This window comes from Solea senegalensis, linkage group LG18 (genome assembly GCF_019176455.1).
Source record: "Solea senegalensis isolate Sse05_10M linkage group LG18, IFAPA_SoseM_1, whole genome shotgun sequence".
Lineage (NCBI taxonomy): Eukaryota > Metazoa > Chordata > Actinopteri > Pleuronectiformes > Soleidae > Solea > Solea senegalensis.
The window spans coordinates 2,609,786-2,635,713 of NC_058041.1; the positions used below are offsets into that span (position 1 = coordinate 2,609,786).

Below are 25,928 nucleotides of genomic sequence, written 5' to 3' on the forward strand. Positions count from 1 at the left end.
TGTATAAATTCACTATTGCTTTTTCAATTCAGCCCAAGCATTGAACTGAATTAAATTATGAATTAAATGTACGTACATCTGTGGTTTGTTGCAGCATTATCAAAAATGGAATGTTTACCGTGTGAGGAATGGACTACTTTAAGCAAACTGGAGAGTTGACTGAAGAGTGTCGTGCAACGATTGCACCGGCGTGAAATCAGATTAATGGTGGTTGTGTGTTGTGGTGATTGAGTGAACCGATAAGAGCTGACAGTAAAGTTCCTGCCTTCCTGTGAGATTTGTGATGAGAGGAGGTCGTGGAGGAGAAAACAGAGACTGAGTCTGGTTAGTTCAGGTCTTATTAGTGCAACATTTGAATAGAAGGCACAGTGTGCAAAAGTTATGGCACCTTTTATTGGTTACTATGTTCCATTCCCTTCCAAGTGTGTTGGAGAACCATGAAGCCTTCAGAGCATCCATCCATCTTCTACCACTTTATCCTCCACATGAGGGTCGTGTCGGGCGCTGGCGTTCATCCCAGCTGACATAGAGTCTTCAATTTCTACCAAAATAAAAACGATTTCACCTAAATTTAAGTCTGTTTACTTATAGTCCAAGAAGACAACGTATTATTGAGGCACTGATATTCATTACTCGTGTCTTTTATATAGATTTGACATTAATATTTCACCTTTAATTCAGCTCTTAAAGGTAGAGGTGGTGAAAGGTTTTTTCTTCTGGATGGTGTGTGAAAAGCTAGAGATTTGGAATTAGAAGTCATGTGTTTGTCCTGTCCCACTCTCCGTGACTACAGTACTGTGGACCAGCTGGAGTTGTCTTTAAGGACATTTTCAGGTCCAGTCTGGAAGTCACAAACGTGTGGACTGTATAGTTCTTCTTTTGAAGATTGGATGCCTCTGATGTTTTGTTGAAAAGCAAGTGGAAATCTTCAAATTAGTGTCACGTAGGAGTCCAAGGACAAATGTTACTTTTAGTTTACTAAGAGTGAAGCTGCAGATGAAGAAACTGTGTCTCTCTGTGTGGTCGGATAACGCAGGTATCATTCTAATTTGGGTTTTGGTATCATATGTATCTTTGCACTTGAAATGTATTCTGCTTACCACAGAGCTTACATCAGTGGCCTATATATGTATGTGTGTATGTGTGTATATATATATATATATATATATATATATATATATATATATATATATGTGTGTAGTTTTTATATTGAGCAAGAGCACAAACCCTGATATCTGATAACCTGTTGCTGTTTCTTTGCAGTTTGCGTTGCTGAGGTAAAACAAAAAAAAACCTGTTTCCTTTCGTTGAGATAAAGACCTTGAGTAAACATTGGTCACATGACAAGACATGAAATGTGATTGATGAAGATCTGAGAACTTTGTTTACAGTTTATGTTCAAGGCCACACCCAAAATAAAGACAAACATTTCCCCAAAATACTAGATGGAAGATTAATTTGTATTTCTTTATTTATTTGGTTACATTTCACGGATTGACAGGGTGGTGCTGGTATGAAAATGTGATATGATGAGTTCAGATTAACCACATACATAGGAACTAAAACTCGCTGGCTCAGGTGTCCAGACGGAAGGAGTCACAGTGTCTTTCGCCCGCGAGATAACCGTTGTGTTTGTTTTCAGGCCACTTCCTGACGCAACATACTCAGGGACCACAAGTGTTGCTTTATTTAGTCTCTACAGTTAAAACAGTCTCAAACAGTTTTTGAAGATTGCCCGGCGTGTGCGAGTAAAGGTGCTCCTGGATTCACCTGTAGCCTCTGAGGAGGAGGAGGAGCAGCGCACATTGGCCGAGTTTGAGCCACTCATCTGCCGCAATGGAAGCCGGAAAGGAGCAGCGCACACAAGCCGAGTTCAAGTGACTCATGTGCTGCATTGGAGTCGGTAGAGGAGCTGCGCTCATGTGCCGGTTTGGTGTTCATCTCACTCAGGTATGTGTAGCGCGATTCAAGTGAAAAGATCATGTCTGCGTGCACATGCAGAGGCGATCCTAGACTCTAGGGGGAGGGAGGGGGAGGGGGATCCTCCTGTAACCGGTGCGGTGTTTGCGCGTGGTCTGCGTTGTGAAGAATCCCCCATAAGATGAATAAATATCTTTGGAGGAAGTCTGCGTTTAATTCTGACACGAGGCAAAATAAAAGAAACTCCCATCGCCACGTGAAACACAGGACATTGTGCCGTCTATAAAATAAACATACACTCTTAAATACCAAGTGGGCGCCCGGACTTTAAGGTTCCACATGACAACTTAAACTCCTGTGTCAAAAGTAAAATATAAAAATAAAAACTTTAATACATTTTGTGTAATATTATGACATGGAAATGAAAAATAAAATAAATAACTGATGTGTAATAAATTGCAGGACGTAACGAATATAATATAACAAATACACTCCCACCTCAGAAGGGGCCCCATTCAGGTTTTTTTTGATGTAGCAGTGGTGAGCTTCATGGATGTTCCACACACGAAACAGAATTCCCCCTGTGCAATCTTTTTTTTATTCTTAAAAAGTTTCTGTAAACACTTCATTCACAGGAAACACCCTGATTGTGTAGTTTAGAACACGTGGGATTACTAACCTAATCCAGAGACAGAGAATCAGTCTGCCGGCCCCTCCCCGCTCCAGAGGTGATATCATGTCCATGACCAGCCGTGATTCACCAGCAGAGACCACGGTAAACTCACAAGTCTAACTTGGAGCTCTGAATTATCCAACACACCTTGAAGTTCCCCGCAGATCGACTGAAGTCCCACTCCCAGGGTCCAGACAAGCACTGAGCGGCGATGCGATGGGTCGAACGGCACCGAGGGCCACACGCTCTGCGATGTGTTGAGTAAAAGAAGCCAGGGCCGCACCACAAACTCCTTTGGAGGCAGTCTCTGTTCAATTTCTGACAGAAAGTGGAAAAGACTGCAGTCAGACACATGTGGAGCCTCTCTTCCCTGACATGACAACAGGACGTAAAACATACCTGACAGAAAGTACATGAATCAGACGAAAATCACCAGTCACACATGTGGAGCCCCTAAAAGAAATGAAATGGCAACAAAATAAGTTTACATATGACAAGAAAATGGAAGATAACGTAGAAAACAAACTGCATCTCTTCTCTGATGTATCACAGCAGAGAGAATAGAAAGCTGCAACAACAAAAATGGACATAAACGTAAAACTGAAAACAGAAGTTCCACGTGTTCCACTGTCCGGTGAAACATTGGAGCCACATTTTACAAGATATGAAATTGGTATTGTCACATTTACAGCACCAGGTGTTGTTGTTGTTGAAAAAACTGCTTTATTCGCATTCACAAACTTGGAATATTGCTGACATTCTGAGGCAAAGATATGTTGTGAACTGACAAAATGTTGTTCTATAGACTTGGAATGGAGAGCTCTATTTTTTGTCGTTTATCAGTGCGCTACTCTGTGAATTATTAAAAAAAAAACATGCTATGAAGACATTCTTAACATGGCATCAGTGGGCAGCAGGAACAGCACAACAAAACATTATTGGATTCTACAAAAGCTACAGGATGAAATAATAAATAAATAAATAAATAACAGTCAAATAGGTCAATGATCAATTTAAAACAATTGAACAACCAGCTTCCCATTATATATGGCCAAAACATTTGTCCCACTCCAGCAATCCACCAGATTAAATGAAACCATTTTGGACTGCATTCAAATTATTATTATATTACGGCCTGGGATTGTGAGCTGGGATTAGACCATTATGAGACAAGGTTAGTTTTACCCTACTGATGATGTGTTATTGCAAGAGAAATAATCCAGATGGATTCACATTGCAATGAAATTGTAATCTAAAACTGTTCACATGTTCATTTCTAAACAAACAGTTAATGAATTCCAAGGGATCTACAGTACGTGAGGATGGTTCCTCAGATTTGAGGTTTTCTTGTAAGGATTTGAGATTTGAGTTTTTCTTGTTCCTTGGGAGTGAATGTAAAGCGAGAGTCGCCAGGCACGTCAGAACTGGTCACTCACAGGCCAGTTTGCTGTCAAAAGACGACAAGGCGATGGAGAAGGCCTGCACAGCACTCATGGGGTTCGTGTATTCCATGAGGAAGACATCGTTTGTCACGCGGCCAAACTGCATCACAATGTAATCTTCTGCGAAAGACAGAGAAGGAGAGCAGAAAAGCAGAAAATTACACATCTGCCGAGGTGTTATGACTATATAAACACGTTTGTCTGACTACAAATGGAGCTAGTCTTAGTCGGACTAACATACCTGGATAATACCATTTATAGTCTGATTATGTATACTCTTAGTCGGACTAACATACCTGGATAATGCGATTCATAGTCTGATTATGTATACTCTTAGTTGGACTATGATTCATAGTCTGATTATATATACTCTTGTCATGTTTGCCTACATGACAATTATACATTTGTACAGAATGCACAGTTCCAACACTTCCCACTGTTTGCAGAAAGATAAAATAGCGATGCAGTCTGAGTCGGTCCCAGCTTACCGTCTTCAGGGTGGATGAGCTGGAAGTTTTTGACAGAGGGCTGAATGATGCACCCGTGGAAGTTGAGCAGATAAATCTCCTTCTCTGCGTCCCAGGTTGGGGATTTGTTTATCAGAGTCACCTGTTCATCTGTGATGCTGCTCGTGCGGCAGCTCGGAAGAGTTTCCGTATCCTGAGGGGAAAACAAAATCACATTTCAGTTTCTTTTTCCTTACATCATTACAGGTCATTAGATTTTTTTGTCTGTTTTCCATCTCACATGCAGAGTGGACAATCTTTCGTCGTTGTCGAGCATTCTGGGGAAAACCACCGTCATTTTCCTCGGACCCTTGAAACCCAACACATTCTGCTTCTGAAACGCAGACAAAGAATTGTGTTACACGTTGAATTATTTTGTATACGATGTATTGTTTGGATTTACTGTATGTATAGTTGGACTCACGTAGGATATAGTTGCCAGCTTATGCCTCTGCGACTGGCAGTCACTGAAGGGGGTTTTCTCTGGGTTTTCTCCCGCGTCATAGAAGGTGAACTTTGTTCCCACAACATTAGACCTGACACAGATACGAGGTACATGAGGAAACTAAAACCTTCTCGTGAAATTATTATCTGATTCAATTAAAAACTGTGAAAACCAAGAAATCTGCATCACAAGTTCAATATTTCATACCGTAGTTTTCCCAAGTAACAATTTGTGTCTCTGGACAGATTTGTCGGGTCAGTGGAGATGAGGTAGTTGGACGCTGCGCACATCTTCTTTTGCCTGGCCGCCATCAGAAACACCTGAGTGAGTGTTGAAGGGGAGAGAGAGAGAGAGAGAGAAGGATAGATCAACTGAGGATAGTTGTATTATCTACTTTCACACTGACTCGGCTCAAATTTTAAACGTCACTCACCCTATTTCCATCCTCCTTCTCCAAGTGGAGACAGTAAATCACGTTAAAGCCTTTGATCACGCCGCTCCTGTCTCTGGTGATCCGGCACCGGATGGTTACGTCTCTCGGAGCTGGAGAGAAAGCAAACCTCTGTACATCCTCCATTGACACTGACGAAGTTGACTAAAAGGAGAAAGTAATCGAGATTTCAGCATATGTGACAGTTCAAACATGGAGTACAGTACAGAGTAGCTATCGGTCCAATACTAAAATATTGAATGCTTCGCTATGCGCAGACTGTAAACATGCAAATAAAAATCAGTAAAAGCATTTTAGCCAAGTCATGTTTGGGCTGTTTATTTCTTTTTGGGGAGAACAATATTTGTCACACAATTGGAGAATTTTGAATGTTGAAATGACTCGGCACAAATGTGTTGTTAAGAGCGTCATAGTTCATAAATAAATGGTCTGAAAATGACTGCGTCAAACTATTATCAGTATGGCATTGCAAATGAATGAACACTGACATGTAAACAATATAGTCAGTGGCTAATTTACATCTGTCATCACTGGGCATGTTTATTAAATAAGACACAAGTGCATACATTTAAAGATAACAACGTCCGATAAAGAAGAAGAAGCAACATAGGAAGTAGAGACCCCAAACTTCAGGTTTCAAGGTGATTAAGGCACCACAATGTAAAATTGACTGGTACATTGCCCTCATTCCTCTTGGATTTGTGAGGAAATGGACCTAGGTGTGTGTTTCCAGTGCATAGTTCCAGGAACTATAATACCAAGAACTTGATGGCTCGCAGGCCACCATTAAGGCACAGTTCCATTGCTGTGGTATAACCAGGGGAGCTTGTGTACATAAGCGTTGTTGATGATGTTTGAATGACCCACAGCCACAAAAAGCAGGTGGCTGTAATTTAACAGCCCATGCACCAAGATCACTGTTACTTACCACAGGATTTAGCAACTCAAAATGTGCTATATAACAATATAATAATGATATTATATATATTTATTATCCTTCTGTAGTTATCAAGGAAGTGGTGGAGTGATTGAACGTTCTTGAACTATCTGAAAGTACCACCCCGCAGTTAAGAAAATGCAGACCAGAATCAGATTTAAATCAGATATGAGCACAGTGGCTGGTTATCTGAACGTAGCTTGTTCGTTCCGCGTACTTGTGGTGGAAACTTAGTTCCTGGAAAAGACAGACCCCAGTCCCTGGTACTAGTTCCTGATGTGGGAGCGATATACAAACATACTGACACTACTATGATTAGAGATAAGGGATGTGGCAAAAAGTCCAATATCATGCATCCCTATTAGAGATGTTCACTTTGTTTGTGCTTTCTGCCACAAATTTAAATTAAAGAAAGCCAAAGGTGTGGCAAGTGTGACATAAAACGTGTGTATACAAAACAATCATTACTTAAGTGTTTAACCAGAGTCACTGTTGTTAAAGATGTACTCACGGAGAGAAAGGAGGTCCCAGAAGGGACCACCGTGTCCTCCTGAGCCACGGACTCGCAGAGCTCAGAGACCGACGATGACGTGACCCGTGACCCGCGTTCCTCGTCGATGTCGCTGAGGTCACATGTTGTTTTCTTTAGACTCGATACCCTCACCAGCGACTCGGTCTCCTGAGCCGAAGCCTCCAGCAAATGCATCCCTACAGAACAAGAGTACATTTTGAATATATAGCTCTGAGGAAGGTCAGAGAGCTGATGTCTTGATGATGATGATGATGATGATGTTACTTTTTAGTGTTTTGGTCGCCCTGTTTGTCTCCTTTGAATCCTCGGATTCTTTCACCTCGTCCTTTGTCTTTGTTGCCCTCTCTCTTTTCTCTTCATCTCTGTCAGTGTTGTTGTTCTGATCCACCTCTGACAAAGTAGTGATACATGAGCACACATGAACGACAACAAAAAAGAACTAAGCATGCGCACGCACACGCGTACCTGAGTTACGTCTGTGTTTTCTTTTTCTCCCATCTTTCCTCTTTCTTTTTTTTGTCTTCTTCTGATGATTCTCCTCTTCGCGCTTCACCTCAGAGTCTCTGACGATTTCCCCGTTCGTTTTCGTGGGCTTCACCTCAATCTTCCTGCAGTTTTTCATACTCCCCTCATGCTGTATGTTTTCATCCAGTGGGTCGGCAAACACTTCAATGTCCATGTTCTTTTTTGAGGGAGTAAATAGCAGTTTGCACTTGTTTTCTGCCTTCCTGTGTTCTTTTATATTTTGCTTTGTGATTTCATCCGGGGGGTCGTCGTGGGCGAGGTCAAACTGATCTGCAGTGTGAAAGCAAAGAGAAATACTTGAATTTAATCATGTTTCAGATGATTGGTTTTCAGAATTATTAATATTATTATTTTTTTTCTATACTGACTGCTGAGGGAAGTGCTGCTCCAGGATTGGTAGCGTAGAATTGAATCGGTGAGCCTCCTTTTTTCCATTTCCTTTTCATGAGTCTTCAAATTGAAATGATCCCGCCTCTTTTGCTGATTTTTCATAATGAGAGTTCGCTGTGACAGAATGTAAACAAGGTTTATTTCAAACTATAATCAAAAATGCCCCCACAATGAGGTCAGATGGTGACTATCCTGAATAACCGTCAGCTTCCATTAATGGCTTCAGTTTGATTTACTACCCTCTGAAGTCATTAAGGACAAAAATGTCCTCTTCCATAAAACTGCTATAAAACTTTACAGATTAATATCTTGTCCTACTTTTTTCTGTATAAATCCCTTAAACTTCAGCCCTGCTCAAAACTACCAAACATTCAATCATTTTGAGGATTTTAACCCTTTAAACGCCAGTTTGATTATTTGACGTCATATAATCAAAATATTTGTTATTTTACACTTTCGTTTTGAAATTCTGTGAAATATCTATAATTGTGATCTCATGCTGGAATATCGTGCTATAATTTTAAGCTCATATGACTTTTTTTTTTTTACTTTGAATGTTTTTCATTTTAGTTTGAGACCCCTGATATAACTAATTTTGATTTTGAGTTTTTTGCATCATGTAATCAAACTGGCATTTAAAGGGTTAAAATCCTGATAATTATTCAATAATTCAGTACTGTTCTGAGGAAGATGACAATAGATGTAGCCCCAAAAAAGCAGAATAAAATATGATATCAATATATAAGCTTTTTATCCTTTATGACTTAAAAGGGTTGTGAATTTTAAATCTGATGCTACTCAAAAACTAACCACAGGCAATACGTTTGGCTTGTCGACATATTCAAGACCCCATTCAAACTGACCTTTAAAGTGTTACAATCCTAATGATTGAATGTGTAGCAGTTTTGAGCAGGGCTGAATGTAAGATGATTGCAGAAAATAAAACTGAAAAAATATGAATCTGTAATGTTTTTATAACAGTTTTGGGAAGTGGACATTTTTGTCCTCTAATGACTTAAGAGTATGGTTGTTTTTCCCCCCAGTGTTCTATTGATCTTTTCAAACAAAATTGCAAATTCCAAAATTTGTCAAGAGAAAGACTTTCTTCCAGAATATTGGGCCATTTCCACTACACTAAATTTGCCCAATATGTTAATACTATTATTACTAGTATAAGTGATTATTTGATGATTGTGTAGAAGATTTTAACAGGACTCCACTGTGTTAACTCTAGGTCCATATTTCAACCGTTCTTTGTCAACAGTTCTTTTGGCATTTCTACCTTACTCATGTTTTAGATGAGATTAGTTCCTTAACCCTAAACAATTCTTTTTAATTTGTTCCACTTCACCCATGTCTCAGAGAACTGGGGATAGTTCCTTAACCTAAAGTTTGCTGCTGTCTCACTTTAAATTTACTGGCCTTCCCTCATCCCAATATGTCTCCACAGACACACAGTCTCATGTGGAGCTGAGACTTAAGCAGAACAGTGAACTAATTTGACAGTGGTTTGAATGTAACACACATTTGTTTGTATTGAACATTTGAACACACAACAGCTTTAACTACAGAATATCCAATTAAAAAAATTCTCTTAACACTGGTGTGAAGTCACTCCCATTTCCCACTTAGGAGGCACTAGGAGTTCACAATGTAACCTTATCCCATATGCATTTTAATTATTGTACAGGTTTGAAATCCTTGTTTGTTTACCTGGCGGTTCACCCTCTCTCTGAAGCTGTGGGAATCCATGATTAAGCAAAAAAAAAAAAAAAAATCACTTTTGTTCCTGTCTCTGAAGGTTCTGAGTCATTCCTTGTGTAGCGTCTTCCTTCAGCACTTGTAATGTCGACTTACATAATAATGCCAAATACAACGCTAGCTCTGCCTTTGATGTGCACATATGACAAGTGAAAATTCCGGATGCAAAAGGTGACACGGTTGGGTGCATCATCATAATCATCATCATCAGTGGGGATTTTGATGACGAAACATCTGAGGATTATTCATTCATTCCATTAAACCCCTCCCTGTCACCCTCCCCCTCTAAAATAACTATTTTCAACTGAAAAGGAAACCAAAATACATAAAACTCACAGAAAACATAGTGTGGTGCGAGTATACAGAATCACTCATCACTTTTTGGTGTTTGTCAGCAAACACAATGACTTGCTGCACAACGAAAGTCTGGAATAAGGGATATTAGTAAATAAAATTTGGTATAGCATCCATTCATCCATATTCTACTACTTATACGGGGTCAGGTCGGGTCCCCGGGGGCAGCAGCTTGAGCAGAGAAGCTTTTTCCTTTCCCGGTGGATTCCTAAAGCGTTCCCAGGCCACCTGAGAGTCTCCAGCGAGCCCTGAGTCGTCACACATCCTGAATCTCGACTTCTCTGAATGTTTTGGTTTAGAGTTAATATGGGTCATCGTGTCCCAGCTTTTTGGATAAGACAGACCTTGAGAGTCTCCACTCGTTTAGACATAACTTGTGTTGTCGTAGACTGTTGTCATCTCTGGTCGGTTGATGGTGATAGTTTCATGGCAGTTGGCATCCATAATGGTCTTTTAAAACATCCTACTTGACTCGATTCAGACAGAATTAAAGCCACTGAGTTGTTAAAAATGATTTAAATGTTTATTTAGAAAATAATTGACTCATATACACAAGCCCCTCGTTTATCCATGTTTTAAAACTAATGTCTTTGCTTGTTTGTTTAGGTATTGGTTTACTATAATGTCACAGATTCAGGATTAAAAAAAGACAATGAGAAAACGCAAGACAGTCTTCTGTTACTCTTGTACGTGTGTGTGTGTGTGTGTTCACACCGCTGCTTTCATATCTGTATACATGTTTGTTTACTGGAAAGTTGTTGTTTTTTTAGTCACCCCGGTCATAATAGTCTTCAAGGCGACTTCTTCATCTCCGGCAGAGATGTACTGCTGCTCTCCACAGTTTGAAGTCCTTTATCATGGTTCTCATCTCCTCGGTGTCGGCCTTCCTTATCGCCGTTCAATCACAGTTCAAAGTACTTGCATAATATAACGATGGCGCATACACGTAATCTTAGCTCCGCTTTGATCTGTATCTTTGATGTGAATGTTTATTCATTTTCTTCTAATAATATTTTTCCCAGCACTAAGAGGTGTAATGCTGTCCTCTACTCTATTGAACAATATTACATTTGTATGGTTTTGTCAGTGTGTCACTGTTTATTATTTCCTCAAGATTTACAAAGCACATGTAACACAATTGTTAGGTTTTTAACTGTCAGGCTTCAATTTAATATACTACCTTCTTAAGTCATTAAGGACAAAAATGTCCACTTCCAAAAACTGTAAAACATTAGATTTTCTTTTTTTTGCATAAATCTCAAACAATTTCACCCCTGCTCAACACTGCCACATATTTAATCATTTTGGGGATTTTAACTCTTTGAATGCCAGTTTGATTATTAGATGTCACTGTTGTTATTCATGAAAGCACAAAAAAATGAGGGTGGCTGGGGGATTTAAAACAATTATTAGTTTTGTAATGAATTATTAGTTAGTTTTTGTGTAGTAATAGATTTAAAATGCACTATCCTCTTAAGCAGAAGTAACACATGTTCTCATTGCTGTAATCCTCAGGCTTCAATTTAATTTACTACCCTCATCAAGTCCAGTCATTAAGGACCAAAATGTCCACTTAAAAAAACAGCTATAAAATATTTTTCTGCTGTGTGAATTGGACATTTTTATCCTCTAATGACTTAAGTGTATGGTCACTTTTTCCCCACAGTGTTCTATTGATCTATTAGAAAAATTAAAAATTATATTTAAATTTGAATTCCAAAATCTGTCAAGAGACTTTCTTACAAAACAATTGTGTCATATGCACTAACAGCCAAAATGATGGCCAGATCAGGAAGAAAATGGACAAAACAGGTTTATTATTATAGAAAGTCAAACAGAAATAACAGTAGTAACAAATAATGCTGAAACATGGCAAATAAAAGTCAAAGTTATACCTGTGATTCCCACAGATTGGGTCGTCAGAGATTTGTTTTGGTTCCCCAAACAAATTTGCCATTTGGTGAAGAATTATGTGTATATGTTTCAAATAACTCATTTACCAAACATCTCTTGGAAATTATGTGTGTACCAACTAAAAATGATGTTAGGTGTTACGACCACGGATTTGACCATAAATTAGTTATATCGTGATTTAGGTTACGATAGTTTGTTGTCTTTAAAAACTGGGTCTCCGTATAGAAAGTTTGTGAAAAACCTTACACAGCTGTCTCATTAAGTATTGCACGATTCCTTTACACACCTCACAAAAAACATTACTGTGGCCTAACTTGCATTACTACCACTATATAAAACAATAAAACAAGTATGCAAACTGCCACAGATCTGGCATCTTTAAGCACTTGTGGCACACCAGCAGGAGTCACTCACAGGCCAGTTTGCCATCAAAGGACGACAGAGTTATGGCAAAGGCTTGCAGGGCACACATGGGGAAACTGTAATCCATCGAGAAGACGTCCTCTGCCACGCGACCAAACTGCATCACTATGTAATCATCTGGGACAGACAACAGGGAGGAAACAGAGGGAGAGCATGGATGACAAAGACCAAGACAGAAATGTATTCATATTTATTTGGAGAATAAGTCGTGGGTTATTATCGTACCATTGTCAGGGTGGATGATCTGGAAGTTTTTGACAGAGGCCTGAGTAACACGCCCGTGGAAGTTGAGCACATAAGACTGAGTCTGTTCATTCCAGCTCGGGGATTTGTTTACCAGCGTCACCAGTTTGTCCGTGTTGCCGTTTGCTTGGCGACTCAGAAGAGTTTCCAGGTCCTGAAGAAAAATTCAAAGTATTTCAAAGTTTCCCTACAGGGCTGGGTATTGAACTTTGATACTTCTGTGGTATTGAATATCAAAACATTACACAAGTGTTCACTCATATGTGCTATACTTCAATTATTTGTGACTACATGGTGTTCTGTGTCCTTTCAACACTAAACAAAAGCAGTGATACTCAGGGAAACTAACAAAAAGAGCCTCTGTAAACAGATGATGGTGGAAAAACATATTTCCAAACCATCCACTAAGTCTCAGATTCAAAAATTACAATAAACAACAGGAGTCACTGAAAAGGGGGACAGACACAAACTCAAAGGCTGGCCACTAAACAACCTAAAAACCATCAGAGATCTCCTTCTATCAGATAAGTTAATCAGCCTCAGCTGTGCTAATTAGCCCAAGCTGCGGTCAACTAATCACAGGTGCAGACCACAGTTGTCCTGTGAATGTTTTTCATTTCATTTCATTTACATTACATTTACAACATCAGGTTCTATCAAAGACCTGAAACTAGTTATTGAGACTTTAACTACGTTTACTGATGTAAGAAATAAGCCAATTTTTCCACACTTTTGTGTGTATGGTCTATGGGTCATGAGGCCAGCCCTTTCCCTACATTATCACAGGTTACATAATAGGCCAGGCTGTTTTTAAATCATACATTATTTGGTTGAATGGACACTCTATCGTCATTCTCCAGCATGCCGGGGATGATCACTGTCATTTTCCGTGGACCCTTGAAGCCCAGCACATTTGTCTCCTGGAACGTGATAAGCAAAATCAGAAGCAGTTTTGAATTGTTTTATATACAGTTTGTTGTACTTTGGGATATATATGGATGGTCCTGTATGCGCGTATGTTTGGACTCACGTAGCAAATTGCTGCCAGCTCTTGCCGCACCGATTCACACTCTTTGATAAAGGGCTTCTTCTCTGGGTTTTCTCCTCCGTCGTAGACGGTGAACTTTGTTCCCAGAATATTGGACCTGAAGCAGATTGTTTGTTGCAGTATGTTCATGTCTAAGGCTGGGTATTGATTAAAAATGTTCCGTACAGTATCAAAGTTGATAATCCGGACTTCCTGAATAACATAGATATATATATTTTATCTTATTACACATTATGATAAAATTATCAGATAGGATGCATCAATTCACATTAATTCAATAAGATCAATAAGATCATAAAAAAACATGTGGATTCTATTAATTGTCCCCTATTTTGATAAACAAATCGGTTTTAGTGTTTGTTTGTTTTCTTAATAATTAAAACAACCTTTCTAATTTTCCTGCTTCTTCAAGACCTAATAATTCATCAGGGTTCAGGAAAGTCGTGAAAAACAGAAGGAAATGATAAACGTGTCTGACCGTAGTTTTCCGATGTAGCAGTTTGTGTCTCTGGACAAGTTTGTTGGGTCAGTGGAGATGAGGTAGTTGGATGTTTTGCACTTCTTCCTCTTCCTGCCCGCCATCAGAAACACCTGAGCGGTAGCACAGCGACAAAAGCCGTGACATCTCAAGCAAAGGATCATTGTTGTTATTTACACGCTCACTGATCTGATAAAAAAAAAAACTGACCCTCTTGCCATCCTCCTTCTCCATGTGGAGGTAGTAAGTCGGGTAAATGCCCTTCTCCATTCCTCTCCTGTCTCTGGTGACCCTGCACTGGATGGTCACATCTCTGGGAGCAGGATGCAAAGCAAACTTCTCTAGATCCTCCACTGACATTGGGGAGGTTGACTGTATTGAGAAACAACAAAAATAACAATAATAATAATAATGATGACATTAGTGTATGCAGCTTATTTTTCTTTAACAGTGCAATATACTAATATGCTAATTCTCACCCTTTTGTTAGATCTCGTAATCAAACTGGCATTCAAAGGGTTAAAATCCTAAAAATGATTAAATGTTTGGTAGTGTTGAGCAGGGGGTGAAATTGTTTAAGATTTACGCAGAAAAAAAATATGAATCTGTGTAATGTTTTTACAGTTTTTGGAAGTGGACATTTTTGACCTTAATGACTTGAGAGGGTAGTATATTAAACTGAATCCTGACAGTTAAAAACTTATTTCTGCTTTAGGGTATTATTATGATTACTAATCATAATCATAACAGTAATAATAATAATAACAGTGCTATATACTAAACAATTCTCACCCTTTTGTTAGATTCACTGTCCGAGGATGAATTCTCCCTGTAATTGGAGTTCAGTGAAACTAGACTTGGAGTAGTTTCGTCTACTTTATTCGTCTTTTTTCCCTTTCTCTCCTTTTCTCTGACTTCTTCATCTTTGCTCTCGTCACTTATTTGGCACCGGGCTGTGGAGAGGAAGGAAAAAATCAGCTGAACTGTTTGATGAGAGAAAGCGTCAGTCCAGATGATTCATTGCCCACTTGTGTCCAGTTGTTTTTTCCTCTTAGATGAGGGAAGGACCGGCCTCTGGGGCTTGTCGTTCTCCTCGTCATCGTCGCTGTGGTCATGTTTTTGTTTCTTTGGACTTTCCTCCTCCATCACTGACAGTGTCTCGTGAATCACAGCCTCCTCTAAAGGCGACTCTGCAACAGAGGGGATGCTGGATTTTTAATAAAGGTCACTGTGAGTCACTGACAAATGGCAAAGTCGATATTACTACTGTATGTTACTTTATGTTACTTTTTGTTTTTTTGGTTGCCTTGTTTGTCTTCTTTGCGCCTTCAGATTCTTTCCCTTTGTCCTTTGTCTTGGTTTTTTTCTCTCTTTTCTCCTCGTCTTCTTCTCTTTCTTTGTTCTGATCCATCTCTGAGAAAGTGGTGATACATTTACATTAGTGACGTCACCCATGAGGGCAGGTGAATGAATAAGGATTGAGAAAGGTGAAGCATGTGTGACCTTTGACCCATGTTGACTGACACATTATGTGTGTACATATTTTATTTTGTCAGCATTGTAATTTGTAAAGGTTTGTCTTTAATTAAAAACAATTCATGTGAGATTTGTGTCCCCTTGTCCTTTTTGCACGACACAAGAAAGAACCCCGATTTTAAACAAGCTACTGTTTTTACATTTTTAGACCAGTACTTTTACTTGAGTAGAATATTTTTAGTAGTCTTTCTTTCCACCTCTGCTGTAAATCAAGTGAAATGGAGTCTCCTTTTCATTGACCAGCGAAGTTTCCCCCTGGTGGTTATTCAGTATTTTCATACTTCAAGTTGGCTTCAGAGAGGACACTGGAAAGAACTGAACATGTACTCACACACAGACGTGTACCTGTGTTTCGTTTAGGTTTTTCCTTTTTCACGTCTTTCTTCCTTGTCTTTTTCCCCTCCGCCTGAGCATCGTCCTCTAGTTCACACGTCGCCTCGGACTCTTTGTCCACGTCTGTGTCCATTGCTCTGGGAGTGCAGGGCGTCTCTGGGGGCAGCTCCTCCAGTGTCATGTTTGCCGTTGTGTTGCATTCGCCCAGTGTGATTTCATCCAGCGGGTTATCGTGAGCGTGCTCCACTTGATCTGCGGCACGAAAACAAACATTTTATTTAGTGCATAAAAATCATTCAAAGGTTTTGGTGATGTTCCAGATTACGGCCTGCAGCATCTACAGAATAATGTCTTCTAATATTCTCATACTGACCGCTGAGAGACGTGCTGCTGAGGGATTGGCTGATTAACAGCAGGGTCTCATCAGAGCACACGGCTTTGTGCTTGGTTTTCTTTGGGCGACTCTCCCGAGTGGCCGTCACCATTTGGGTGTCGGCCCTCTTCTTCTGCTGCTTCTTCATCAGGAGGGTTCGCTGTGACACGAAGAAAATTTGGATTTAGATTTTAATCCAAATGGCCAAACGCAAGATTTACACAGTTTACAGTGTACATAAACAGCTCGATGTGTATTATAAATAAACTTAACTTGGTCATTTGTACACTACTATATTTAACTTTTCACTGCAAGTTGTGAAAGAAACAACTGATAACAATTAGATTAGATTTTATTGATCCCACACTGGGGGAAATTCACACGTTGCCGCAGTTAAAGGGACAGAATAGAAATACAAAAATTGTAGTGCAAAGTATAAAACAAGACGAACAAAAGTAGACATTTCTATTTACATTATGTCATATGTGCTTCATTGTCTTATTTAATGCTATAATTAGTAGAAGTATTTATGTAAAATACAGCTACTACTGTAGAAGTGAGTATTTCTACAGGATGTACCTTACTCATGGATATTAATCTGTTGCTCACACACTGTGTAGTGTAAATAAGTCTGACTTACATGACAATTGGTTTTGACGCAGGTAGCCATGACCTCATGGCTCTTTAAGAAAGGAGCTATTACTATTCTCATGCTTTGCCTCAATTTGAACCACTTACCAAAGCAGGAATAAGCTCCTTGCTCTGTTCAACTGACTCTGACAGTCGATAAAGATCTAGAACTTCCTCAATAACCTTAAACGTCACCCTTTTAGAAAAGCATGTTAAATGATTTTTACCTGGTTGTCCAGCTTCAGCTGTCTCACGTCGGGTTCCTCCATGTTTAAGCAAAGCTAAACACAAGGTCATCTGAAGAAAATGAAGGATGTTCAACTATAAAAAAGGCTTCTCAAAAACACACACACACACAGTGAGCCATTAAAATGGAAGCGGGTGTTTGGTTGTCCCACCCTGTGCCGTCTGACAGTCTGTCCACCTGCATGTGGCAGAAGGCAAAGTGGATTAAAAGGGGGATAATGTTCTTAAAGTGAGCTGCACAGCTCAGCCACTGACTGTGGAGAAGCGACAAAGGGCCTGTGTAGCATTTCAGTGTAAGGTTGTGCTTTTGCTCTCGTCGCTGGAGTTGAAATGATCAGAACTTTCTCCAAATAAGAGAAATAAGTGTATGTTGAATAAACATTCAACATACACTATAGATTCATTGTTTATAAAATGTACGCTGTGTACAGTTGAATTTCCTTCACAAAATATAAAAAAAAGAAACAGAGTGAAAAAAATCCATCGTCCTCAATTCCATTACCAAATATAATGTTTATGTAGTAAAAGGCAAAGCAAGACAAAAAAAATAATGTTCTTAAAAAAAATGTTTTATTTGTTCTGTAAAATGTATGTGATTCTCACCACATTTGTGTCTTTATTGCATATGTGTATTTCATGCATTAAATCATATTTTTTCTTTAATAAATAGCAAACAAATACAAACAAAGTAAAAACAATGAATAAAATAACAAAAGAACAGCAAGATAAAAAAACCAACAACAAATTAAAAAATAATAATAATAAACACATAGCAGATTTGTGTATTGTAGTTCCTGGTTCTTGTTGTTGTCAAGGACTATATATATATGTGTGTGTGTATGTATGTATATGTATGTATATATATATATATATATATATATCAATAAAAAGGCATCTTCAACTGTATTCTAGCTGTAATCATTTCCATAAATAACACATTATATATGTCTAGTTTTTTTCAGCAATTAAAAGTAGGATTTTTCTTCACTGTAATCCCCAAAGAAAAAAACTCTTAATATTACATTCTATGTTTTATGTATTATAATAATTAATTAATATTTGATCTGCTTGCTTTATAACAATTCCCCAGTTACTCTGTAAGAGACAAAATAGTGATGAAAATAAAATATTGACACATGTAAATTTGCAAGACATCTACAGTACCTGTCTAACTACTGTGTATTTTATAATTGTAACATTATGACAATTATAATTACACAAACATGCAGCATCATGTCAACAGCTTGAAAACAAACGCTTCTACTTCACTTCCTTTTGCGTTTCTGCGTTTGTTTACAGCAACATAATCACTTTGCCTCTGTGTCTCCATCACTTACTCACCCTGACAAACAATCAGCAGCAGCAGCAGCAGCAGCCTCCATCACAAGGTGCTGCAAAACTTCCTCCTCATCATCAGACACAACATATACAGTATCATCCAGGTTACATTCAAATAAAATCACAAAAAAGACTCGCACAGGAGCGACTCATCCAGGCTTTTATCGTTTTCGTTTATCTCGTTGCTATGGTTACAGAGAACGTAAACGTGTAGTTCTCCTCCTCCTTCTTCTTCTTCTTTTTCTTCTTCTTCTTCTTCCCATAGTATCCAGCAGACTGTGGCACTGAGAGGTGCAATGCTGCCCCCCACAGTTTTTAAGTTGTTAGAACACCTGTCATAAAAAACGAGAAAACATTTATTTATATTTTTAGAAAACAACATTTTATGTTAAATATTTGGCCAGATAACACAACTGAATTCATGTTATACCTACATTTGAGCCTGGCTCACTGAGAAGTCTGAAATTAATCATAAAAGCACAAACAGTCAACCACTCAAACAGATTTTTCTGTTCAGGAATGCAAGTAAATAACTTTAAATCATTTTGACATCTTAATCGAGATAACGTGCTTTACTATTTTTTATTTTTTTTTTTTTTTGTAAAAGAGTAAATTCATGTACAACAATGATAATTACATTTTATTATATTTTAAATATAATTTCGCTTAACATTTATCTCATATTATTATTTATTCACTTGTTTATTTTGCAAATACTGTTCATTATCTCCAACATCGGCAAAAACAATAACGTATTTTTAAAATTTTATTATTTACTGCTTTTTTAACTATTTAGAGTTTAATCACATCTGTAGTTTTATTTTGTTGGGCGATTATGTAACCGGAAAAGGAAAGGAAAACCGCGAGATCGCGTTGCTAGGATACGATTTAGCCAAACAGGAAGTGCTACTTTGAAGTGTATTTTTCGGCAATGTAAAGGTCTCGTGTTTTTTTGTTTGTTTGTGTTTTTCCTCCTTAGATGAAAGGCATTGTGTACATGTTTTTGTTTATGATAGAATTAAGAATGATTCAAGTTAGAAGGAAAAAGAAGGAATTCTAGGAGAAGAAGTAAAGAAAAGGAAACAAAACAGAAGCAAATCTGCTTTTGCTATAAAATTCTGCAGTTTGTTCACTTTGTTGTAAATAAATCCTCAACAAAAATGGACCCGAGAATAACGGTAAACATTCATCATTAACATTAATACTTTGTATAAACATGCATTAATGCTGCATAAACATTAATGCTTTGTATTGAGATTTTTGAATAGATTTTAATTCTTTTAAACCAGGTACCATGTGCTCTCAAAGCTAAAGTCATGCTGTGGTGAGTGAGTGCTGTAAACTTCAATTTATTTACATATTTGCTGCTTTACTTCACAAAAAAGTATTTTCCCTGATTTTTGTACAGGACCGATGTGAGCTACCACGACATGGAGGAGATTGACAAAGTGCATTCCATGCCTGATTTGGAGCGGTGCGTGTTTAAAACCTACAAATACACATACACACAGAGTTCGACTTCATTTTTTTTTCACACTCCTCCCCCTCCTCTTCCTCTCCTTCTTCTTCCTCAGTGTTTTATGCAGCGTGTTGAGGATCGACCTGGCGGAACCTAAGAGAGGAGTTCTGCTGGAGTTGTTTGTCCAGACTGTGCTTTTCTGCAGAGAGAACCACTTCAAAAAGGAACAAACGTCTGCTCTGCTCTCCATCATCAAGTCCATCCATGAGGCTAACATAGGTATGAGTCGTCACTGCTGTTTGGAAATCCTCTGCAGCTGACACATACACACCAGCACAGTTTATTTACACAACTCACAGAAGTGCACAAATATTTAAATAAGTGGGTCACAGATGAGGGGGGGAGGGCAGTTATTTTGAATGACGCACACTTTCCAGTGTGACAGTAGGCAGCATTAATAGAATATATATGTATATATATGTATTAGTTGATTTAAAGGTAAAACATTTACATGTTCTGTAACGTCATGACTTTTTCTCTCTCTCTCTCCTCTCTTGCAGAAACTCCACTCAACAACATGAAACAGTGTTTCAAATACAGCAATGAGCTTCTGCTCCGTCACTCCGTCAGGGTGCGTAAAAATAAGTGTTTTCCACTCACAGTAGTATTTTATCACGTATTCACGTATGTGTTTTTAATGAAAAGATTACATTTGCATCATGAATCAGGCCGTTTGAGATCTTTTACACGTCGATGTCTCCGTCCTCTACAGCGACCTCCGTTCAGCATCAGCCTCTTCAACTCGACAGAGGCAGACTGTGTCCTCAAGTACATCCATCACAGCTACATGAGACACTGTAAACTCTACAAGTACATCTTCACTCCACAGGCAAGAGCACAACATACACATACTGTTCGTTATACTCGGGTTGTTGTTTTAAGAAGAAGATGAAGCTCCTGCTCAGCATCTTTGTTTTTCTTTTGTTTTTACAGGTTAAACTTGATATGACTTTCACTTACAATGAGACCGAGGGTCATGAGGACAGTTCTGATTCAGGTAACAATGACAAATGGCAATTCTGATGTCTTCCTCTTGGTTTTTGAAGCCCCAACTTTCTTTGCACTTGAATTCAGTGTTGTTTTACAGTTACTTTTTTTTATTTTTGCTTTATGCTTTGTGAAAATGTGATTAAAGATGAAGCTGCACAAGAGACGGACAACGCTGCAGCGACACCGGAAACATCCAACAGAGACCAAGAGGAAGCCGCAGTCGGTAGGATAACAAATTAATAGCAGCACTCGTAGGTGTAACTGTGCGAGCAAGCCTCGCTTTCTTAACTGCATCCTTTCGTCGCCTTCAGGTCACAAATCGGAGCTGAGGGCACTGATAGAGAAGGAGGTCAGGGAGCAGATGACGCTCGCGTCTCGACAACTGGACGAGAGGATGAAAGAGATTGCAAATCAGCACAAAAAAACTGTAGATCCTCTGCAGTCCGCCCACAAGGCCAAAAAGTAATTAATGTCCGTACAGTAATCACACACTCACGAGATAACTCAGACTGAAATTTGTTTTAATTGTCAATAAATCTGCATATACGTCAAATACAGCAATGATGATGATGATTTTTGTATTTTGTGTAGTTGCAGTTCATTTCTCTGGAAACATGTCATTATTAAACTGAGGAATGGAGTAAGTAGGGAATGGGGTTCAAGTCGGAGATGCAGTCGCAAGTGGTCTTTACAGTTAGTAAAAGTGTGTTCCCCTATTGAGGAATGTCGGCATGCATGAGGGCTAAATGATTTTTCCGCCCAAAAACATTTACAGTACGGGACATAAATGTTTCATGCACGTCTTACGCAAGTCCTTCATAATACTGAAGGAGCTCATTCACATAATAATCTATTAAATATTTAATCACAGTGCTTTAACGTCCACTTCAGCCACAAAGTGCTTGGAAAGGCATCCTGTCCTCAGCTGTCACTGACGATCAACATATACTGCATATAATGTTCCCTCCCGTCACATGTGATAGGTTTTATTTGTAATGAGTTTCAAAACAGCCACACATTCATGTCACTACAGACAGATAAGGAGTATGGGGTCGTACATGCTCGATGTGCCTTCCTGTACGGAACTCGGGTGCCTCGGCTCCTGAGTTCCTCATCTTCAAATTAAAACACAGTAACTAAAATCTGTAAAAACACACACAAAAAACTGACTTTGCTGCACTTGAAAAATAATGGGTGGATAAAAATCAAGTTGGTGAGGATTGAGGTTGACCTTTTTTTTATGTTTCAAAGTCCTCCAGGCCCAGCAGCATGACCTTTGCCGTGTTCTGAAAGAGGGCGGCTCTGTTCTGCTGCTCCCCTTTCTTCACCCAGTGGCCGTAGATACGGAAGGCGCAGCCGTCGATGAGTTTGCGCACGCCCCGGATGGAGTAAGGATCTCTGGTGAGCACCTCCCGCGTCAGAGGGCGGGCTCTGCGGTAGCGGCCATAGATTCTGATACAGGCCAGTACGGCGACAATCAGCACCTGGGGAAAGAAGGCTTATTTTTAACCCGACATTTGTAATAGACATTTGTATTATTCGATATTTTTAGTTTTAAAATCCTTTCAACTCAACATTGCGACTCACCCTAAATGTCTTTCTGGGAATGAAGAGCCGCACGTCCTCCTTCTGGTACTGTCTGAAGAAGGAATGTGCTAAGGCTTGCTCAGCGGTGAGACGGAGAGCTGGGTCCAACACCAGCAGTCTGGATATCTGGGTAGTAAAATGGTATGTCTTTGAATTTCCATATTTCCCAAGTCCATGTAACCATGGAATGCAACTCTTACCAGTGCTTTTCGATTATGGAATCAAATGAATACAAAGACTTTTAGATTTATTTGATCATTTCAAATCTAAAGAAGTTTGTATTAAGGATTGGGCAGATGAATAAACCCGGCTGTAGTTTTTAACATGTACAAACTAAATGACACAGACAGAGAAATTGTGTGAAACAGAGAAGCAGCAGAATTCTTTTCTCACCATCTCTCAGTAGAGCTGCAGCTTCAAATACTCGATCTTCAGGCTTCATTTTAAATTGCATATGCCACACAGTGATAGTTGGCTGTTTTTTAAAAGTGCATCACCAACTGACGTCCTACAATAACCAGCCCTAACATTAACTTCTGCAGTCAACACAGATTATCCACTCACCAGATCTTTCACAGTGTCGGACCTGTCGTCCCACTCCGGGGAGCTGAACTGATAGCGACCCTCCATGATCATTCTCAGCATCAGCATCTGTTTGCGATGCCAGAACGGTGGAGAGCCGGCAAGTAACGTGAAAAGGATCACTCCACATGCCCAGCTTTAATAAAACAAGTTAAAAAATAAATAAATAAAGAGAAATAAAAGTGAGCTGAACACATGGGATGACACATGGGATTGAGAGACTCACAGGTCGACCTCCTGGCCATAGCCTGGGTGCATTTCATCCATGGAACATTTCAGTATTTCAGGGGCCAAATAACCAGGTGTCCCGCAGAGCTCTAAAAGACAACAGATATGTTTAAACCTTGGTCTGAGCAAATGACAATGACATGACCACATAGGTGTGACTGACACTGATCTACAGCACCTCTAAGTTTCTCTCCAGGCTGTAGCTGCACTGAGAAACCAAAGTCGGAGAGTTTGATGTGACCCTGATCATCCAGGAGAATGTTTTCTGGTTTCAGGTCCCGGTGAACGATGTTGAGGGAGTGAAGGTAGCGCACTGCTTCCAGCAGAGCGCGCATTATACTCCTGCAGTTAAAAAGCAACAGGTTTTTGCAAAAATACACCCATTGACCATGTTTAAAAGCATGATGATGTCTAGTGGGAATTTTGAATTCATGTCTGGTACATGTCACCTCTGACATGAGATGTGAGGGATGGTCAAACTTTCATCTCATAAGCATAGATCTTAAATCACTCAATTTATACTCCAAATATTTTAGAAAACCCTAAAAACATGGATTTTTTACTTAATTTAAATGAAAACACTTTAAAAGGGTGGAAACTGCACAACATCATTTAAGACTTAAACCCTCAAATCACTATAAATGCCTGGTATATATTGTTACTGCATGCATTTCTACTTTTTGTAATTTATTTTTGGCCTTGTGCTGCTGTATCAATTTTGGATTCCCTCACAAAGGTACACGTAATCTCATCTTAAAGCCCTTCAATCAGTCGGTTAAATTTAGCTGATGCTGGAGCTCACCTGGTTTCTTTTTCACTCAGAGTAACTTTTTCTGTGAGGTAGTCAAACAGCTCTCCTCGCCTCATGCTAAAAAGGAAAACCAACATTAATGTTTTAGGAAAGAATCAGAAAAAGCTGTGGTACTTTTGCAATTTAACTTCATACTCACAGGTCAAACACTAAAAATATGAAGGTTGTGGATTCATAGGAATCGATGAGTGTAACTAATGAGGAAACAGAGACGCATACAAAAAAGTTACCTCACATTAAAGAACCAAACATTCTAATGCCTTGCAATCCAAAAGAGTCGAATGCCAACATACTGATGGAGGGTTGTCCCTTCACCATGTTCAGGACCTGGATCTCCTTCAGTGTGGAGGATTTCACCTCCTCCAACTGCTGGGCCGTCATCTTCTCCGCCGTGATCTCAATAATTTTCACGGCCAACTCCTGACCCGTGTGTCTGTGCACGCACCTGCGCACCACACTGCTCACACCCCTGACGCACAGAGCACAGCACTGATTATCATCCCAGTGGAGGGAACGTTAAATGAAGAGGCCGATATCTCAGGTTACTTCACAGGACTCACCTGCCTATCACCTCTTTGGGGTCATATTTTTGGTAAAACTCTTTGGCCCCTACCCAGTCTGGCAATTCATCTCCAACAACAATGTCTTTGGTCATGGTGAGAGCATATGAATCTAAAAGAACAATAGTGACAGTCATGTGTAAAGATGGCTCCATGTTAAAATTGACATTCACAGGAGCAAAACCATGTATAATACTCTTTCAAGAGGTTCTATATGTTTAAAAGTATAAATGTGTTTATGTGTGTTACTACTTTTCTTTTTTATTTATATTATATTTCTTATTCTTTTTATACTTAACACAGTCTAATAAAGACTTTCATGTCTGTACTGGTATAACTGGTGCAACATTAAAAATAAATCTTGAAACCCAACCAAATGTGTTTCACAATATTATTGGAATCATTGTAAAGTTAAGGGCTGCAACAGTTATTCTGTTAATTAAAGTAGGCGATTAATTACTCAATTATTCACCAATATTTTTTAATCAAAATTTAATTAACAATAAATCACTAGGGCTATATGGTGGCGTCATCGCATCGTAATAAAAACTTTTTTTTATCACGATGCGCGGTAATATCGTACACAGTCCCATCTCTTGTCACTTGTTGCAACACTTCTGCATGACTTGCAAAAGGAGCAACTGCCTTACTCAAAACCTGGAATAAATTATGTCGAACTTCCTCTGAGTTTTCTTCCAAATGTTCGGTCCAGTTTTCACGTTGCACATCGCTACCTTCTCTGCGGTTACAAAACATGCCCTTGATCCATCATGACAGTCAGGCTAGCCGAGCCTTTGCTTTGGCCTTCCTGCAGCGACAGGTTCTCTCTGACCCTTCAGAAAAGCTACTCACCGCGTGTGTAGTCAAACGGGAGATGACGAGTGAAGAGTTAGAATTGCGGTGCCATCGTTGCTAAATTAAACTATAGCGGTGTCATAACTGCGTGCGTTTAAACAGCGCTCGTACCAAGGTTAGCTACAGATGATGACAGTGAGCTAGCGCCTGAACACTGTTTACATTCTGACCACTCTGAACAGCTTATTACAGCCAATGCAACAGTGCTGCCCCCGTGAGGCCGGAGTAGTGATTGCAGCGGGGGGATTTGATAATTGCTTTTCTCATATACCAATATTCAGGGTAATTTTATAAAGTG

General features: G+C 39.2%; 5 protein-coding genes across 7 annotated transcripts; 1 reads left to right on the top strand and 4 right to left on the bottom strand.

The window, feature by feature from the left end:
- The first annotated feature begins 1,601 nt into the window (after nucleotides 1-1,601).
- ccdc189 (coiled-coil domain containing 189) lies at nucleotides 1,602-21,564 on the top strand. Of its 2 annotated transcripts, XM_044014092.1 has the most exons (9): nucleotides 19,294-19,676; nucleotides 19,788-19,822; nucleotides 19,907-19,972; nucleotides 20,073-20,236; nucleotides 20,518-20,588; nucleotides 20,730-20,846; nucleotides 20,951-21,014; nucleotides 21,153-21,230; nucleotides 21,319-21,564. In XM_044014092.1, exons 1-9 carry the CDS (start codon nucleotides 19,659-19,661, stop codon nucleotides 21,471-21,473), a joined length of 768 nt encoding a protein of 255 aa, XP_043870027.1. In that variant the 5' UTR covers nucleotides 19,294-19,658; the 3' UTR covers nucleotides 21,474-21,564. The 2 variants fall into 2 exon arrangements, with proteins under 2 accessions (XP_043870028.1, XP_043870027.1); XM_044014093.1 differs by lacking the exons at nucleotides 19,294-19,676; nucleotides 19,788-19,822 and adding an exon at nucleotides 1,602-1,950.
- On the bottom strand, nucleotides 1,944-5,297 carry LOC122759516 (tubby protein homolog). Its single transcript, XM_044014441.1, has 7 exons — nucleotides 5,194-5,297; nucleotides 4,966-5,077; nucleotides 4,783-4,875; nucleotides 4,524-4,695; nucleotides 4,030-4,155; nucleotides 2,993-3,046; nucleotides 1,944-2,911 (listed from the first exon to the last, which is right to left on the bottom strand). Exons 1-6 carry the CDS (start codon nucleotides 5,295-5,297, stop codon nucleotides 3,030-3,032), a joined length of 624 nt encoding a protein of 207 aa, XP_043870376.1. The 3' UTR covers nucleotides 1,944-2,911; nucleotides 2,993-3,029.
- On the bottom strand, nucleotides 5,405-7,378 carry LOC122759517 (tubby protein homolog). The gene is made up of 2 exons (XM_044014442.1): nucleotides 6,886-7,378; nucleotides 5,405-5,581 (listed from the first exon to the last, which is right to left on the bottom strand). The coding sequence occupies exons 1-2, from the start codon at nucleotides 7,099-7,101 to the stop codon at nucleotides 5,405-5,407; spliced, it is 393 nt and encodes a 130-aa protein (XP_043870377.1). The 5' UTR covers nucleotides 7,102-7,378.
- On the bottom strand, nucleotides 11,737-18,534 carry LOC122759310 (tubby protein homolog). Of its 2 annotated transcripts, XM_044014090.1 has the most exons (13): nucleotides 18,502-18,534; nucleotides 17,142-17,211; nucleotides 16,285-16,444; nucleotides 15,924-16,163; nucleotides 15,330-15,455; nucleotides 15,071-15,232; nucleotides 14,835-14,995; nucleotides 14,253-14,414; nucleotides 14,043-14,155; nucleotides 13,547-13,661; nucleotides 13,338-13,436; nucleotides 12,499-12,670; nucleotides 11,737-12,390 (listed from the first exon to the last, which is right to left on the bottom strand). In XM_044014090.1, the coding sequence occupies exons 2-13, from the start codon at nucleotides 17,181-17,183 to the stop codon at nucleotides 12,257-12,259; spliced, it is 1,686 nt and encodes a 561-aa protein (XP_043870025.1). In that variant the 5' UTR covers nucleotides 17,184-17,211; nucleotides 18,502-18,534; the 3' UTR covers nucleotides 11,737-12,256. The 2 variants fall into 2 exon arrangements, with proteins under 2 accessions (XP_043870025.1, XP_043870024.1); XM_044014089.1 differs by lacking the exon at nucleotides 18,502-18,534 and having other exon boundaries at nucleotides 17,142-17,585.
- phkg2 (phosphorylase kinase, gamma 2 (testis)) lies at nucleotides 21,512-25,814 on the bottom strand. The gene is made up of 10 exons (XM_044014091.1): nucleotides 25,628-25,814; nucleotides 24,776-24,887; nucleotides 24,509-24,684; nucleotides 24,355-24,409; nucleotides 24,207-24,272; nucleotides 23,583-23,746; nucleotides 23,403-23,493; nucleotides 23,159-23,312; nucleotides 22,595-22,720; nucleotides 21,512-22,491 (listed from the first exon to the last, which is right to left on the bottom strand). The coding sequence occupies exons 2-10, from the start codon at nucleotides 24,868-24,870 to the stop codon at nucleotides 22,246-22,248; spliced, it is 1,173 nt and encodes a 390-aa protein (XP_043870026.1). The 5' UTR covers nucleotides 24,871-24,887; nucleotides 25,628-25,814; the 3' UTR covers nucleotides 21,512-22,245.
- Nucleotides 25,815-25,928: the final 114 nt, after the last annotated feature.